At 43.3% G+C, this 16,853-nt stretch overlaps 1 protein-coding gene across 4 annotated transcripts in view; it reads left to right on the top strand.

Moving 5' to 3' along the window:
- iqsec3a (IQ motif and Sec7 domain ArfGEF 3a) overlaps positions 1–16,853 on the top strand; it is a 109,739-nt gene that overhangs the window by 51,185 nt on the left and 41,701 nt on the right. For 2 of the 4 annotated variants that reach the window (XM_015959412.3, XM_015959422.3), the window contains exons 3-4: positions 8,170–8,764; positions 15,253–16,526. In XM_015959412.3, coding sequence (XP_015814898.3) covers positions 8,170–8,764; positions 15,253–16,526 — 1,869 coding nt within the window. Of the gene's footprint in view, positions 1–8,169; positions 8,765–9,300; positions 9,428–15,252; positions 16,527–16,853 lie in introns of those variants that run through there. The other 2 variants (XM_054739726.2, XM_054739727.2) reach the window with 2 other exon arrangements.

Raw genomic sequence — 16,853 nt, 5'->3', positions numbered from 1 at the left:
GGAACCTTCCCGCATGCGCTCTGGTTCTGAGAGCCTGGATTTGTATTCTGAACAGTCTAAACATGTTTTTAAAAGAAACGTATGACAAAAGTGGCACCTGCTCAGTAAAACCACCAACAGGGTGAAAAATATCAAAATATTGAAGGCAGAGACGGGCTACAACTTCTGGATCATTTTTATATAAATCGTTTTATTGATTATCGTCTTATGAAAGATAACTTTGACGTACACGAGCGACCAGGCGCGTTGCAAGATTTTCAAAAGTGTGGGAGATGTTGTCTGTGCCTAAAATTATTTGATGTCTTGTTATTTTAATTTCCATAATAGCGCAGCAGGTGCGAATTTTAGACGTGTCACGCATGTCTCCGTTTTAAACATGTTTAAACTGTTCAGAATACAAATCCAGGCTCTGTCTCGTTAGATGGGTGTAACTAAAGTTTGTACTGAATGAAACTTTACATTAAACCATGTTGAAAAGAAAAGGATCCGATTAAATTGTTTCCCCTCATTTTACAGTCAGTACATGGCTCTGGGGTTAATCAAGTTTAGTTGTTTCTCTTTGCAACAATCTTCACAAGAAGGCAAAACAGTTAAATGGCAGGTTACAGATATTTCCATTTGACTGTATTTTGATGGATAAACTCAAGGATGCTGGCTGTTTTGAAAGAATTACCCCGACGCACACTGATGCACATGGATGAGCTTGGAAAAATGTTCTTTTTATGAAATTATTAAACTTTGGCTGAACAGCGCTTTTTCCCGTCTCTAATATGGAGACGCATGACGCATCCAGTCTGAGGCAGAATAGCAGCGCAGAAAGCACCTGTAGAGACATTTGATCACGCACAAAGTTTATGTGGAGCAGAAGCGGTCGGGCCACGGCAGGTGGAACGTTCCTAGCCTACATGAAGTGAAACTGTTTAATTGTAACATTAATATGTTACTGGACACGCTGGTCTGGTTGGTTAGACCAGTGTTGGAAGTGGAAAACACACACACACACACACACACACACACACACACACACACACACACACACACACACACACACACACACACACACACACACACACACACACACACACACACACCCACACACACACACACACCAATTAAAATAATGCTGATAGCATGGACTACAAGACAGGTGATGGTTTATGTATTTAAATGATGATCAGGCTGTTGTAAAATGTAATCTCCATCCACATCCAGACACAATTATCCTCTATTCTAGTTGCTCTGCTCTTGTCTGGGCTGATGTAGCTGATGGTGCACGCGGCGCGCCTAACGGCTGTGGTGCACATTTTACACATTTGGAGAGATGGGCTGGATGCTTTGCTTTCACTGGAAGATGGTCCACTTAACGCACGGGTGTAGACTACATATTAATGACAAATGAATGAAAATTAAATTGGGAGTTTTTACTTCATATTTTATAAATAAAAATGACGGGGTAAAACATTTATGACGTATTTTTAAACGAAATTTTCTAGCGCGACCTGCCTGCTTCACTAAGTCGCTGCTTATTAAGGTCCGTCCAAAATTACCGTGGCTCACCCAAAAATGAAAACCTGGCGCCGCGCCTATTATAAACCTCTGCAAATTGTTGTTCTTCACGTTATCAAACTCAGACTTTGTACAGCTAATGTCAAGATGTAAAATGATGAATTCAGTCGAGCTCTTCCATCCCTCCCTCTCCTGCTCTCCTGGAAACCCGACATTGGCTGCCAGAAGTGGGAAGTGAAGAAGGAGATGAGGCAAACAGAGTGAGTGCGACGTAGAGAAACCAGACTGGTGTGGAGGTGAGCAAAACAGCTGGAAAAGTGTGGGTGTTGAATCCCCCACGGGTGTGATGCCCATGCGAGCGACCGGTACCTGCTGCTGTCACCTGGTTGTGAGCAGCTCTCTGCTATCTGAGGCTAGGCTCCGCCCACAACGCTGCGCTGCTGTGGCTCCCAGTGTTTTCTTTACTGTGGGAAATGGGTAATAATGGCTCTTTGATGGGAACAGGTTGCCGACCCCTGGTAAAAGATCTGAGCTGGTAAAACAAAAATCCTCATCAGCAGGATTTTTTGAAAGTGGGGGGGACACAGCTGCCAATCACAAATTTTGCCGGGGACATGTCCCCGGCGTCCCCGGTTAAAATGACGCCTATGATAGAAGGTAAGGGTTAACACGAGTACAGCTGAACAAAAATCTAGTTTAAACAGCGACTAACTTTAGATTGCTATAAAAGGAAGCAATGGCAAATCTTGTCTGTAACACTCTGCAGCAGCTGAAAACATGAAGCTTGGTAGAGAAAAGACTGTTGAGGTTACACATGTAAAACAAAGAAGATGTACAAAGTTCCATCAGGACAGTTGGGGCTTGACTGATTGGACTCAACTGGTCAACATGAACACCAGCAGGGAGACACATCAGCTTCACGGTCTTTATATATTTATTGCCTTTTAGTCGTCGTGACAGGAGACGTAAGCTGACGCTGTAACTGTATTCCAAATGGAAACTGTGCAGACCACTGTGCTCATCTATCTTGGTACTGACATATGAGTGGAGAGAGAGAGGCAGCATCCAGGGCTTGTCTCCGCTTCGCCAGTCACGTTGACACCTGGAACTACTCAATCTCCTTACCTGGCAGAGGACAGAGCGTGAGGGAGGCTGAATGTGTGTGTGTGTGTGTGTGTGTGTGTGTGTGTGTGTGTGTGTGCGTGCGTGCGTGCGCGTGTGTGTGATTAGAAAGAGAGGAGGATAGGAAGCTTAAGAAATGGATGAGAAGGATGAGTATGAGTGGCAGACAGAGGTAGGAGGAGAGTGAAGGCACCATGGAAGCTGTTTGAGATAACATGAGGATGCAGACATGATATAAATGCACATGAATACATACACGACACATGGATTTTAGGGACTGTAATAATTTTCTCTTTGTTTTATCCCAATCACCCTCCTTCCTGCAGTATAGCCACAGCTTCTTGTACATGAATTAGAGTTTAACTCCAGCAGCTCACAGGCTGTTGGCCGTTGAGTCCACCAGAGCAAGCTCTTCTGAAAAATAAATAGAAATAGGAAAGATTCCATTTAAATCCATAGCAAAGGGTGCAGCACTGAAAGCACTCTCCTAAAAGAAGCCTTCTGTTTCATCCAGGCAGGTCTATTTTTTGCCCAAGTGAAAGCTCACCTGCGATCGAAAGAAAATGCAGCAGACGTGATTTCTCTCTTCATTATTTATTACTAGAATGTCTATTTTTGAAGAAGCAAATACTACTTTATCCACTCTAAGGAAACCTTCCCCTCAAGCGTATGTATTGCCGAGTGTGATGAAATCAAATCAGAAAGTGTGATGACCAAAATGCATTCCTTGAAGAAACGACTGTTACTCATTATCATTGATGCCAGGATCTAACACTGAATTATGATGATCTAGTTGTATCTTTATTAAATATCAACACAATTGACTGAATAGTAAACATGTTTCTGTTTAATTTTTAATCAGCCGTGGCTCGATGGGGTTGACTCCCAAACTCAGTCAGTTGAAGATAACCAGAGAATTTCTGAAAAGTTCATAACAATCTTTTTAGTGGTTTATTAGGTACGTCGCCCAAGAGAAGATTTACTCAAAATGAGAAAAACTGAAGAGGTGTTTCCTTTGCATGGAATGGGACTTCTTTAATGATGGACATATGAGCTACAGACATTTCTTTGTTGACAATAAACAAAAAATGAATAAATTGTTGATTCAATTAATAAAATCATAGACTGCCTTAAAAGGAAACCAGTGCATTATGTAGATTAAATCAGAATAAGAACAATTTAAATCGAGCCACATAGGAACACAATTAAACATTATTCCAGCACAATGAATTCTAAAATCCATATTTTACCTGAGAATCCATAAATTACTGTGCTAATTACCTTGTGTAAGCTGTAATTTGTCATGACGGATGTACTGTAGCGTAGGGTTTGGTCATTTTTAGGGCAAAACAATGTTGAGGGTTGCAAAACATTTTCCATCAAACAGAAGCGCTGTACATCACATCAAACTTTACAACATGGATGAAGCCTGAACGGGCTAACAGAGATCTACATAAAAACCAAGAACAGAAGAAATGGATAAAACTGATAAAAAAAAAGGGGATGAAAGACAGTCAAATACTTAAAATCAAACAAACGTGATGAGGAAACGCCAAAGAATAAAAATGAGTCTTCATCTGACTCTTAACAAAGCTTACAAAGATTACAACAAAGATGCTTGTGTGACCTCCAGCACAAGTTCAGTCCACAGTTTAGGGGTCAGGACCATCGACGTATAAATATTGGACAATGGGTTTCCATAGCCTCCAATAACACGTTTTTGTGCTAAAATGGGAGGTGGCCACCACCGCCATTTTGACCGTGTCACAGGTTCCGTCAAGCCCAGACATTTCCACAAAAGGGAAGAGAGGTGGGACTGAGGGTGGGGCTGTAAGGCTGGGATCAACTGACGACGCCCGGTCGAACTAGCTACAAGCTAACCCAAAGCTAACGCAGAGGTGGGAGCTAAGCTAACGGAGGTAGCAACCTAGCTACAACCGGAGTTCACTGTGCACAATACCAGAGCTTCTGAGTCAGAGATACGCCGGGCTGACCGCTGGGGAGAACCAGGTGGAAAACATCGGTCTCCCGAGAGCTCCACAAGCCGATAGTGGGAACCCAGCTCCACCAACATGTTATATTTCAACCCATTTTCTAAAGTGCAGCATTGTGTTAAATGCACTGGGTTTTACCCTATAACATTTAAATTTCATGGTTAAACAGTACATGTTAAAATCTAAGCTCAGCTCGGCAGTGACCTAAAATACATAAATATAATTTTACTTACCAAACAAAATGAAGTGGAGACTCCTTGGGCGCTCTTTTAGTGCAATTAATGCCACAGCAAGTCATTTTGTCCAACAATTGCACTAAAAATATCCCAAAAAGAATACACAAACACAGAGACTCAAAATCCCGGATCAGTTTCCAGGCCAGACCGAGGCTCTACCGAGGCTTTTCCACGGAGCTAGCTCTGTGGTCACGTGGGTCTGATGCTCATTAATTATACAGAATTTTAGGCTTTTAATACACTTAAATAGAAGAGTGAGAAAAATATCCACCCCCCTCAGAGTTGTCATGAGTGTAAACTAGATCATTTAAACCAAAAACATGTTTTGGTACCAGGCTGTAAACATGTTTATTTCTGCTGTGAAATTGATATTTTTAACATGGGAGTCAATGAGGATTTGCTCGCTTCTGACACCAGCCCCTAGTGGAAGAGAGTGGAGCTGCAATTTTTGGTACTTCCGGGTTGGACTCAATTTTTGAGCCGCATTGTGGGGGCTTGGTCAGGACCAACAAAGCCCTGCCTCTTCTGCATTTCCCATGTGGATACAACTAACTGGTGACTAACCTTCATCACCACCCTCTCCTTATTCTGCCTTCCCCAGAATCCACTGATTTCCCTCTTTCCTATACACTCGCTCTCTCTTTCTTTGCATTTTCTAATCACAATTGCCTATTTTTGCTTATTTTAAACATATTTTAAATCATTTTCTAAATCCCTTTTTATATTTTAAATGTTTTGCTTTTGTAAAGCGCCTCGTGATTTTTATCTTGAGAGGTGCTATTGAAAAGACTGTTTTCTTTCTTTCTTTAAGGTCATGTGAGGAGATTAGGTGAATAGGTCAGAAAACAGGTAGGAGCACTACCACACAGGGAGGTAAAAACGAGCAGCTCAAAATTCACTCTAAAATAAACTCTTAACCAGTGTAAAGACAAAAGTGCCGTGACTTGATCCCAAATTAGGCTGGTGAAGGTTCTCAGTCATCCAGGTCACAGGAATCAAAAAGGGATTGAATGAAGGCAGCTGGACTTATTTGGCCTCATGAAGACGTTTTGCCTCTCATTCGAGGAGCGTTGTCCGTTCTGACTGGATATGGGAGAGTCAAGCTAATAACCTGTAGCTGTCTATTGTTGCTTAACGAGCAGAAACTATAAACCCTGGGAGTCATTGGTCTCGTTATGCCCTAATGAGTTGGAATGGTTGTTTGGATTAGATGCAGGAGAGTGTGCCCTACTGTTCTGGAATTAGACCAAAGGTGAAACCTGAGGCCTGCTCCTTTGTTTAACTCATTTGCTGCCAGCCGTTTCCTGATTAGTAAAGCCCGTCGCTGCCAGTGTTTCTCACCATTTTTACTGTTTTTTTAAGAGTCACAGAACGTTGCGCGCTAGGATGATGTCGACGCCAAAACAACCAAAACAAAGCGGAGACTCACCTCTTACATCAGAAAGAATCTGCACGTTTTGAGGTTTATCCATTCTTTCCTAATCCGTTGTTGAATTGTGATCGGCAAAAGCTTTTCCAGTTTTCGCCTCACTTTTGTTACAGCAGCAGCCCAAAACGATCTCCTAACACATGGATTTTCTGCTTCCTGATCACGTGATGTGTGACGTACGCAGATGAAGATCGGCTGTAGAGCTGAGATGTTTGTTCTCACGGTGCGGGGGCTCGATCCGATGCCCACACAGTAAAAAAAATGTAAATGCAGTGAACGGTTGGATTTAAAATGACGACTTTAGTCGTCAATGGCAGTGAATGAGTTAATGTGATCCCGCATTCTGGTACCGGTCAGGAATCTAGCTTTTATTTTTTGACAAGCTGAAGCCAGGCTAGTGGGGCCTGACTAACTCCTGAATAAAGGGAGCTACAAAAGTCCAAGCGTGAAGCAAATGCATTAAACATCTCCAAGTTTTCTCGCAACACTACACTAGCGGCATGATCCTGGATAGCTCGTGAAGTTGAAAAAACAAGCGCACCCTCCCCATTTTTTTTTACTCTAACTTAAATGTTGAATCTAGCTTCACAACTAGATCGGTAATGAGATCCTTCTGCCAGAGCAGACAGGTTGAACCTTTGGGACTTCGGACTCTGAACTTTGCCCGGCTTTTAAACCGTACTGAGACTTTTCAGCATCCTAACCCAGAGTTCTAGCTTGTTCTCAGCTTGTGTGATGAGAAGGTTCATTAACTGTAAAAGTCCCTGAGTTGTAGCCATTCATGTGTTTGCTGGTGTTGATTAGCTAGTTGAGTTGATTCCAAATGTTGATTACTAAGATGCATACGGTAAATGAGTTAAATGGGTGTAAAACTCCTCTAAACCGTTATAGGACACAGGTGGACTATTGTTGATAGAAAATATTTATTTATTAATTTGTTGATGAGTAGAACTTAAATTTATCGGCAGTTTTGAAGTCATTTTCCATGAAGGCCTTCATATTTTTGAGGTTGCTGAACCCACTGGTGAATTCATTTTCCGTGATAAAAATGTGGTACTTTTGGTGTGTTTTAGTCAGATTTTTAGGACTTTATCGCATTCCTTGCTCTGAAGTTGAAACGGTCTCCTGAAGGTTTCTGGCCATCTGAGAGAAACGTCTGATTACTGGCAGCCTAAATGCTGCCTTACAGATGTGCTGACATGACTCATGTCCCTCTAGTTTTCCAGCTGACAAGTGGGAATTAAAAACTCCTCCAGAGACGTTGTCCGTTAGATCGCGGTGCCGTCAGACAGGTCGTCTCAGAAACTGCTGAAAACCATCTCTTTTTGCTGTCATTAAGTAAGAGTTTTAAAAAGAAAATATGCCAAGCTGGTCTTCATGAAACACACAACAAAAAGCTGCCATACAGAATCAAAAACAAGCACCATTTCACACACAAACAGGCACAGAATGCCTAAAAGGCATCTAAGCTGCATGACTGTCTCATGTTTCTCTGTGTGTGTGTGTGTGTGCAAGTGTGTGTGTGTGTGTGTCACTATTGGCTGCCAACTACCTTATTTTTCACATTTTCCCAGAAAATATTGCTGTAATAAATAATCACTTGACATGATTATTTGTTTCTGTGTTGCACTCTGGTTTTATTAGCTGTGCATTTCCTGGTTTCCACTCTCTGTCAGTGTCTAGACAGACGTGAAAATGTTCATATACCAGGACAGCTAGACAGGTGAACTGGTCCTGCACACAGTTGGTAGCCCAGTGAGGGATCAAACACACAAAAAAGGGTCAGCTTCTTACCACTAACCCAGGCAACCTGGAGAAGAGGTCAGAAGCCGCCACGGATGCAGCAGCAACCTCACTCTGCGTTTTCTCCTCCTTTCTGCAGCGATGAACTCTCTCCAGACTCACCTATGGGGAAGGAAGGGCAGGGAGGTGAGGGGGAGCTGCAGGGTGAGATCCAGTCACAGCTACAACCAGAACCTCAACCACAGGCCCAACAACAGGAGCAGCAAGAAACGCAGCCACATTTTCCACCATCAGAGCCTCAATCTGAACCCGAACCTGAACCACAGATTCTTCCCCAGCAGCAGCCTGAAGTCAAACCCCAGTCAGAGCCGGAACCTCAGCTGGAGCCAGAAGTGGAGCCTGTGAGCGAAGTGCTGCCTCAGGACCCCCCAGAAACCCCTTCGCCGTGCAGTGAGGAGCAGACAGGAGCGGAGAAGGAGAATCAAAAGTCAGAAGAAGTTGTCGAGGCAGAGGCAAAGCAAGAAGAGAGGGGTGAGTTGCAGGGGAAGAGCTGCAAGGGCAAGGCAGCACAGGAGGAAGAGGATGAAGAGGAGGGAGCAGCGAAAGGAGGTGGTGCAGGGAGGAGGGCCAGCCTACATCACACAGCCTCGCCCTTGAGGGTGCAGCGCAACGGCGCCGGCTCGCACTCCGCCTCCTCTGACTATGAGCTCTCGCTTGACCTCAAAAACAAGCAGGTAGGGTTGACTTTGGGATGGGGGAGGGAGGGAGGCAGTTGGTGTGTGGCTTGTGTGAGGGGGAGAGCAGAGAATGTAGAAAGCTGTTCTGTACTGTGTTTCTGATGGTTTGAAATGTCTGTGGCGTGGTTCAGTTGCTGCCCGAGGAGAAGGCATCTGGGTGCACACTGTGGATTTTTTTCTGTTGGTTTGACTTGGTGATCCTGTGGATGATCAAAAGTGTCTGATTACATGTCTTCATTATCACAAACAACCATCATCATGATTGCTTCATCAGCATCCTCATCTAGTCCTTCCACCTTTCAAATCTGTTTCAGAAACTAGTTTGTAAGTTTACGTGTGCATGCTCAGACTCCAGGGGAAAGTTTACAAGTTGTACATCAAACTCTTTCATTTGGACTTTTCCTTAATTGTGTTTCCATGGTAAAGCTGGCAACTGTTATCTAACAAAAACAAGTTAAATCGTCTTTTCTGAGCTGCCTTAAACCTGACAGTGTGTCCATAATGTTTCACGCTCATGTGTCTGTGTTTTATGTCAGGTTTCCCATCAGATTTGCAGAAGTCTTCTGTTTAACATCTTCATTTCAAACATCATCAAGCATTCACAATCTCAATTCATCATCCATCTAAACAGCATTCCTCAGTCCAGGGATCTTCAAGCAGGTAAGGCTGCAGGGATTAGAGTCCAACTCATCTTTAACAGACCGGACTGCTTTCAAACTGATTTATGGGCCATTCCCATCTGTACCGGGTCGGCCCGGGCCGGGTAGCCCCAGTCGGCCCCAGCCTGGCCCGGTTGATTCCACACATCCTTGCCTTAAGCCCATGTGGGCTGATTCTACCCACCAATCAGAGGCTTGCTCTAATGGAAGGTGTGAATTTGCTGTCAGCAGTGGGTGTGTTGGCCCTGGTCGGCCTGAAGCAGACCCCCTCGAGAAGAGGGCTGAGAATGAGCCTTGGTTGGCCCGGAAAAATACCAGGCCACCCAGATATGTAAACAACCTACGCTACCCGGCCCGGGTCGACCCGGTACAGATGGGAATGGCCCATTAGTCTTTCAAGATTTCCTTTCCTGAAGAATATGCCATTTATTGATCTTAATAACTTTCTGAGCAGAGCTACTAGTTTTCTGGACTGCATCTTCTCGAAAGCATCATGTTTTTTTTTATAATTATAGTTGAGGAAAACATCTTAAATAAAACATATGCTTTTTTTTCTCCCCAGAATTTCAAATTTTCACACTTTTCTAACATTTATTATGTCGAAACAATCATCCCAGGAGTTTGCACACCTTTTACCACAATGCAATACTTTTCTCTCAGATGTTTTAGAGCTCAAAAAGTTGCTGAACTCAGTCTCAGGTCTTAATTTTCATTATTGTCTCTGTAGGTGTGGTGCGCCACACTTGGCCACACCTAATCAATAACCGAAAGCAATCAATAAACATTAGCTCTTGGCATTGGGGGTTTTTCAGCCCCGCTGCAATACGCAACCATTTCTTTCTTCCCTATAGGAAGAGAGTGTAATTTAGTTTGCATCCATCTTCTTCTATTGGTAAATTCTACGAATGAAAGTAAAACCTGCAAAAACAACTTGCAGGATAAAATAATACTTATTTTAGCAAGGATACAAAATTAGCTGAAGTCATTTGCCACTAACCACCAGTGTTTTTAGGTGAGATGAGTTTGTTATTTCACCCCTTATCAGCTTCACTTTTGTTCCCGTTTGACTCGATTCGCTCTCATCGCTTCCCTAATCGAGGATCCGAGTTCTTTAACCTCAGGTCCCGACCTCTTTTTCTCTCTTTTCTCCCCTCGCTCTTTAATCTCACATCTAAAGAGTCCCTCTTTTGCACCATCTCCCTGTCAACGATGCTTGAGATAGGCAATCAGCTGGATTAATCTCCTGTCCATCCAGGTGGGGGTTGTAGGGGGCTGATGGATCTCCAGATCAATGTCAATGTAATTGGATCTGCTGAGAGATCCTTTTTTTGCTGAGGAAAGAACTTCCTGATGGATTACTCAACTAACTTAAATTTGAGTTTTTAACCCTGAGAGCCATAGGTCACCCGTGTAAACAGATTTGTTTATACGTTTTGGGAGACCTGCATTCAGCAGTTACCCTTTTAGCTAATTAAATAACATCAGAAGAATTATTGGGGTAAAACTTTAAAAGGTTTCCAGTAAAATAAAAGTGCAAGACCTAAATCAGATACTTTAAGACAATTGCAAAATATATTTAAAAATAATAAGGAATGGCTTGTTACATGAAAACCAATTCTTAGGTTCATGTTTTGATGCTATTTAACAATAAAACAGCAATCAAGGCATTAATATAACTGAAGGTTTGTCAGCACGTTCTCTTTATTTAGGATGATTAAAACTGTCTGCCTCAAGAAAACCGTTTTACCCCTTAATTTATGAAACTCCATCAGAAACTTTCCTGAAACGCATGAAGTCATTAAATGTCCACCAAAAGGAGCAGGAGGTGGTTTTTATTTTTGTTTTTTTGTTTTTTACTTTGGGAGGGAGACTTGGGTCACATGGTGCATTCAGGACATAGACTATCACTGAATAGAAGGTGGGTGAGAAAAGCATCGTTTTATTTTATGCATAAATGTGAGTTATGTAATGTGCTGATTTTCAGTTTCTTCTCTTTTTCTCTACAAACGCTGCTGATCTCTGCTTGAGCAGCTGAAGTTTTCATTTAAAAGCTTTTCATCTCCACACAACAAAAAAACTCCTAGAAGAAAATTAAAAACACTCATAGGGACACATACATCTGCAGGTTTATGTAACTGCTTAAACAGCCTTTTTCTGTTGCTTTTCAGTCTAATCATGACAGAAAAACTAAAAATAGGAAAAGTTCTTCTTTTACATTCATTTGTGGAAATTTTGCATAAAACTCTGCAAAACAAAGTTTGAACTGAATGTGTCTGGTTTAATTTTCCCAGTTCGAACACAGCTTCAGCCTCTGATAACATCTGACCTTTTCCATTGTCATTCTCACTTTGCAACACAGTCAGCATAAAAACATCCCACTTTTGCTGTTATGTAATTATCTCATTAATCATGTAAATGTTTCTGGGCTGTCGGACAGCTTGCATGAGCTTGGAAGCCGACAATCCTGGCTTTGCATCTTGCTCTTTGTTTCTACAGCGTGTGCAGTTCTGATTATCGGCTGTTTCCTCCCACATATTCAGGGTGATGTTTTCTTTGTCAAGTTGAATTTAAATCAGCTCACTCTTTTTCTAAAACACTCATTCCTCATTAAGGGTGTGGGGAGCTGGTGGCTGTCTCCGGCAGTCACTGGTAGAGGCGGCGGACGCCCTGGACAGATGCAGTCCATCACAGAGCCAGATAAAGATAAACAAGAGGACACACTTAGGGACTCACTCACACCCAGGGACAAACTAGGGCCTCTGATGAAAATAAATTGCATATTTTTGACTTGTGTGCTAATATCCTTGGCTAAAATAGTTTCACTAAAGGTGTGTGACACACACAAAACAATTACTTATTGTTTCTGATTATGATCGTTCACTTTGAGTTTTTCATGCAACACCTGTTTCCTGTGTTAGCTTCTGCTCAAAAATAGCTGGTGAAGTACTTGGATTTGAAAATGTCCACACTGTGATGTCACATTGTGTGCTTGCTATCATGGCCTTGCCCATTTCGGCCCGCGTCTGCCTGCCGGAAGGCTTTTTAAAGGGTATTTGCAGCGAGGAGAGAGAGCGGAGAGCGTGTTGGTGATAGTGACTTTGCAACATGGCTGAATGCGTTCTGTTAGCCAGTCAGAAGTGAGGTGTGTGCATATCATTAATAATATTGAGCAACCCTGTTGTTTTCAACTCACCTCTGCACCAGCAAGCTTTTGCATCTCAGAACAGGAGCATCGTAACTTAAAAAATACAAATTATTGATTTACACTAGAGAACATTGCAAATGTATTGAATAGACGAGTAAAGCATGCCTTTAAAACAATCCAAAGCTCTAAATCTGGTTGTGATTCAAATGATCTAATTAGATCTGAATATGCTTCTACATAACTGCCCTCAGCTTTCTAAAATTACGTTTTTAATATGTTCTTTGGTCATTTTATTTATTTTGGCTTTTAATTTCTAGCCAAGACAAATTTATTTACAAAGCACTGTCTCCTCTGCGCTAATTCCTTGGTACATCCAGGACCATTGGGCTTTGTGTTCATGTTTCAGAGCTGATGTTACACCTCATCCGACCATATTTTTTGCACTCTCATGCTCATATCACTTAGCGCTGTGTCGTGCAACACTTTCTCCCTCCCTCCTTCAGAGGGGAGCATGAGGTCAGCTCGGTGCTGATCTGCATGTGAAACTCCACTCAAACACAGCGGTGCAAAACAACACAGGACTTTCTAACCGCTGTGCCTCAGTATATTTTCATCACCAGAACTTAGTGACATAATCAAAAATAAAAGTGACAACGGGATAATTACCAGTCTCCATCTAGGTGTGCTCATCGCTCTCTCAACACCTTATTTTTTCCCTTTTGTGTCCTCTTCCCCTAACGCCCTTGTTTTTGTGTCCTCTTGTGTGCTATTCCTCCATCTCTTTGATGCTTTGACCTTTTCCTTCGCAACATGCTTTATACACGCTACAGCGGACATGCAGTCTGTGATCGCATTTTATACTGGCTGTGGCCATGAATAGTGCAGACATGAGCACATTTTTGATCAAAGTAGCCAGAGACATTTGTGACATTACTAGTGTTAGCTTGCTAATGGTGCCAAAATGCTCCTTGCATTGTCATGCTGCACATATTTAAACCAGAGCATCACATGTTCTCTGAACGCTCCTTCCTTCCATCCGTAGTCTTTGCTTGCCCCGCGGGCTGTAATTCTATCTGAATAGTTAAGTGTATCAGATGCATGAGAAAGCAATGTGACCCAAATACTTTATGTATCTTCCCCCAGTTTGCACAGAAGGCAAAACAAACAAGCTCAACCGCCAAATCTAATCAAACGCAGCTATGCTAATGTCCCGTTCTTGTATTCAAGGGCACCTCTGCAGGATTTGTTTCGACGAGATACACTCGTCTGAATGTTGTCTGTCATATTACCGCTCTGTATTAAAAAAAGACTACAATATCTGTAGAGTAGGGTTATGGTGATGAGGTGCTCTCAGTTCAGATAACAAGAAAAAAAAAGAATAAAAGTGATGAAAATTCAGGCTGAGTTTGAGCCTACAACTTTCTGATTGCTGGACATCGGCTCTACCTCCTGAGCTACCGCTGCCCCATTTTTGTTCTTCTAGATGAAGGCTGCATCTTGTGTAGCTAGCCACTTGACCTGCAAACCCTAAAGTCACTTTAGCAAATGCATGTTTATTTTAACCCGCCCACTGTCCTACTGGGTGTGACCCCGCCAGGAAAGTTAACCATTGAGCAGGATTGATGGTTTATCCCTTGGGTCCATGTGGCAGGGGTGAGGAGTGAGCACCACCTCACCCCTGCCACATGGACCTCAGTCAGTGTCAGTCCACCTGCATTGGTGAATTTTCCTGCGACTGAAGAAAAAATAGATATAAGTCAGAATTTTGTTCCTTTTTGGTTGCAATTCAAATTGGCAGGTGTACATTTAAATGTGAACTAAACTAATCCTCATTAGCACAATACTCTAAAATCTAAAGAGAAAGATGCATTCAAATCCAGGTTATTTAGATTTATCTAAGCTTGGCTCCTGTCAGAGCTGAAATCTCTACATTCTCATCCTCGATTGAAGTTACAACAGAAGAAAATTCATCGATTAGAGTCTGAATAGGACAATGCTCAGAGACGTGGGCAGATAAGCACTCATTCCGGGCACTTCCACAGAGTCCAACGTCATCAGTTGTTTAGGGACATTTAAAGAGGTTTCATCTGGTGACTGAGCTGCCGCCAGATGAGAACGACTATATTACATCTCTATCCGTTTCCCACAGCTTCTCAGCAATATTTCACAGGCGAGATTAATAGCTTGTTCGGCTTCACAAGTTGAGTGAGGCACTTCTCAGTGGGATTCACAGATTGTGAACTGTATTTGTTATGCATGATGTGAACTGTTTGCTCAAATATCAGCTGTTTGTGTTTTTACATGTGTGGCTTTTGTTAAGACAAAACACAGGAGAGTAAGATTGTTGCATGTGCTGAATGTGACCTTCCAAAAAGGTGATTCCATAATGGCCACTGTCTCTTTGTCCCCATCATAATAAGAGAAACTTTCTTTTTTAGTTTATTTTTAATTGTTTTAAAAAGTGTGGTGAACTTGCATGTTTCAACTTCTACATGGGAAGGATTTCTTGTTTGCTGAAAAACAGAAAGAGCAGCAAAAAATCCCAAAACTGTTGGGATCAGCGACTGGGATTTGGCAAACAATTTGTCAGCTGGGTGGACAATGGAAAGTAGTACAAATGTTGGTGTTGTTGTTTCATAAGAATTCAACATTTTCTGTCTGTATCTGTCTTTTATTCTCAGATCGAAATGTTAGAGCACAAATACGGCGGCCACCTCATCTCCCGCCGTGCTGCCTGCAAGATCCAGACTGCCTTCCGCCAGTACCAGCTCAGCAAGAACTTTGAGAAGATCCGCAATTCGCTTCTGGAGAGCCGCCTGCCACGACGAATCTCCCTGCGCAAGGTCCGTGTGCAAAATACCGAGGGTTTCTCTGCTGAACGGGCACTGGCAGAAGGCTGTAACCTGGCAGGAATCCCACTGGTGCGTTCACCATCTCTGCCTGCCACGGTCGGGAGCTCCCTGACCGACCTGGAAGACTCGTTCACCGAACAGGTCCAGTCACTTGCAAAGTCCATAGATGACGCACTCAGCAATTGGAGTTTCAAGACCATGTGTTCGCTGCAAGAAGGCGGCACGTATCAGTTCAGTGCTGACTCGTTCAATGCAGCAGCAACAGCTGGAGTCGGAGTTGGAGGAGGTGGAGAAGGAGGCGGTGTGGGACAGGGGACGATTCAACAAGGCCAGGTGGATCCAAGTGACCTGTCAAGGAGTGCGAGTAAGCTGATGATGGCGTTTCGGGATGTGACGGTGCAGATTGACAGCCAGAACTTCAGAGTTTCATCCTCAGTCATGGAATCATCTTCAGTCACCCTCGGAAGCTGCAGCCAACCAGAAGGGGCCTCTTCTACTGTAACAACCACTTCCACAACATCTAACTCCTCACCAGCCTCTGTCTCACATCAACAACCTCCTCCTCTACCTCCAGAGGCCCTGAGTGAACCCATAGCTTCACTGCCACCACCGCCACAAGCACCTCCACCACAGCCAGAGGGAGAATTATCAGAAGGTGAGCAGGACATTGAATTTCCTGCTCCACCTCCAAGTGAAGAGGAGCTGCTGGATGAGGAACAACCTCCTCTGACACCTCTGGATAAAATGGCCAACTCTCAAAATCTGGAGCGACCTCCTCCTCCTCCTCCTTCAGCAGAACCCATTCACATCCCACCGCCAAAGGAAGCTGTACTGTTGGGGAGCTCACCGGTGGTGGAACCTCTAGATGTGAAGAGATGTGGTTCAGAGACGGTGGACAACAGCTCCGAACAGATGAGCAGCAGCAGTGCATCGACGGAGGCACGCTCGACTTCTGAAGCCTCATCCAAGGAGGCACTGCAGGCCATGATCCTCAGCCTTCCACGCTACCACTGTGAGAACCCAGCCAGCTGTAAGTCACCAACGCTGTCCACGGACGTCATGCGAAAACGCCTTTACCGGATTGGCCTCAACCTCTTCAATCTGTAAGTAACCATCATCCTTTTTTAAATTTGGATGAAGTAAAAATCAAACAAAGCTACATTTCTTTTCTCTCACATTTACAAAAAAGAATTGAACTGAACAAAAACAAGATGGATTTAGTGTTATTCGCGATGGCGTCTAAGTTCAAATTCAGCTTCATATTAATGTACGGTGGGATTTATTGGATAAACTTTTGCTCCTCCATGTGTTTCTGAACTTTGAGTAGAGGTCAGCAGCACACCGTCCCCACTATAGATAGTGTTGGTAGCGCACTGTTTCTCCTCTCTTCACCCGAGTGTCCAAGACATGCGGCCGCAGGTCAGATGAAA

This window comes from Nothobranchius furzeri, chromosome 1 (assembly GCF_043380555.1).
Source record: "Nothobranchius furzeri strain GRZ-AD chromosome 1, NfurGRZ-RIMD1, whole genome shotgun sequence".
Taxonomy (NCBI): Eukaryota; Metazoa; Chordata; class Actinopteri; order Cyprinodontiformes; family Nothobranchiidae; genus Nothobranchius; species Nothobranchius furzeri.
The sequence above is the reverse complement of the archived record's forward strand: the minus strand, read 5'-3'. Positions and strand labels throughout refer to the sequence as shown.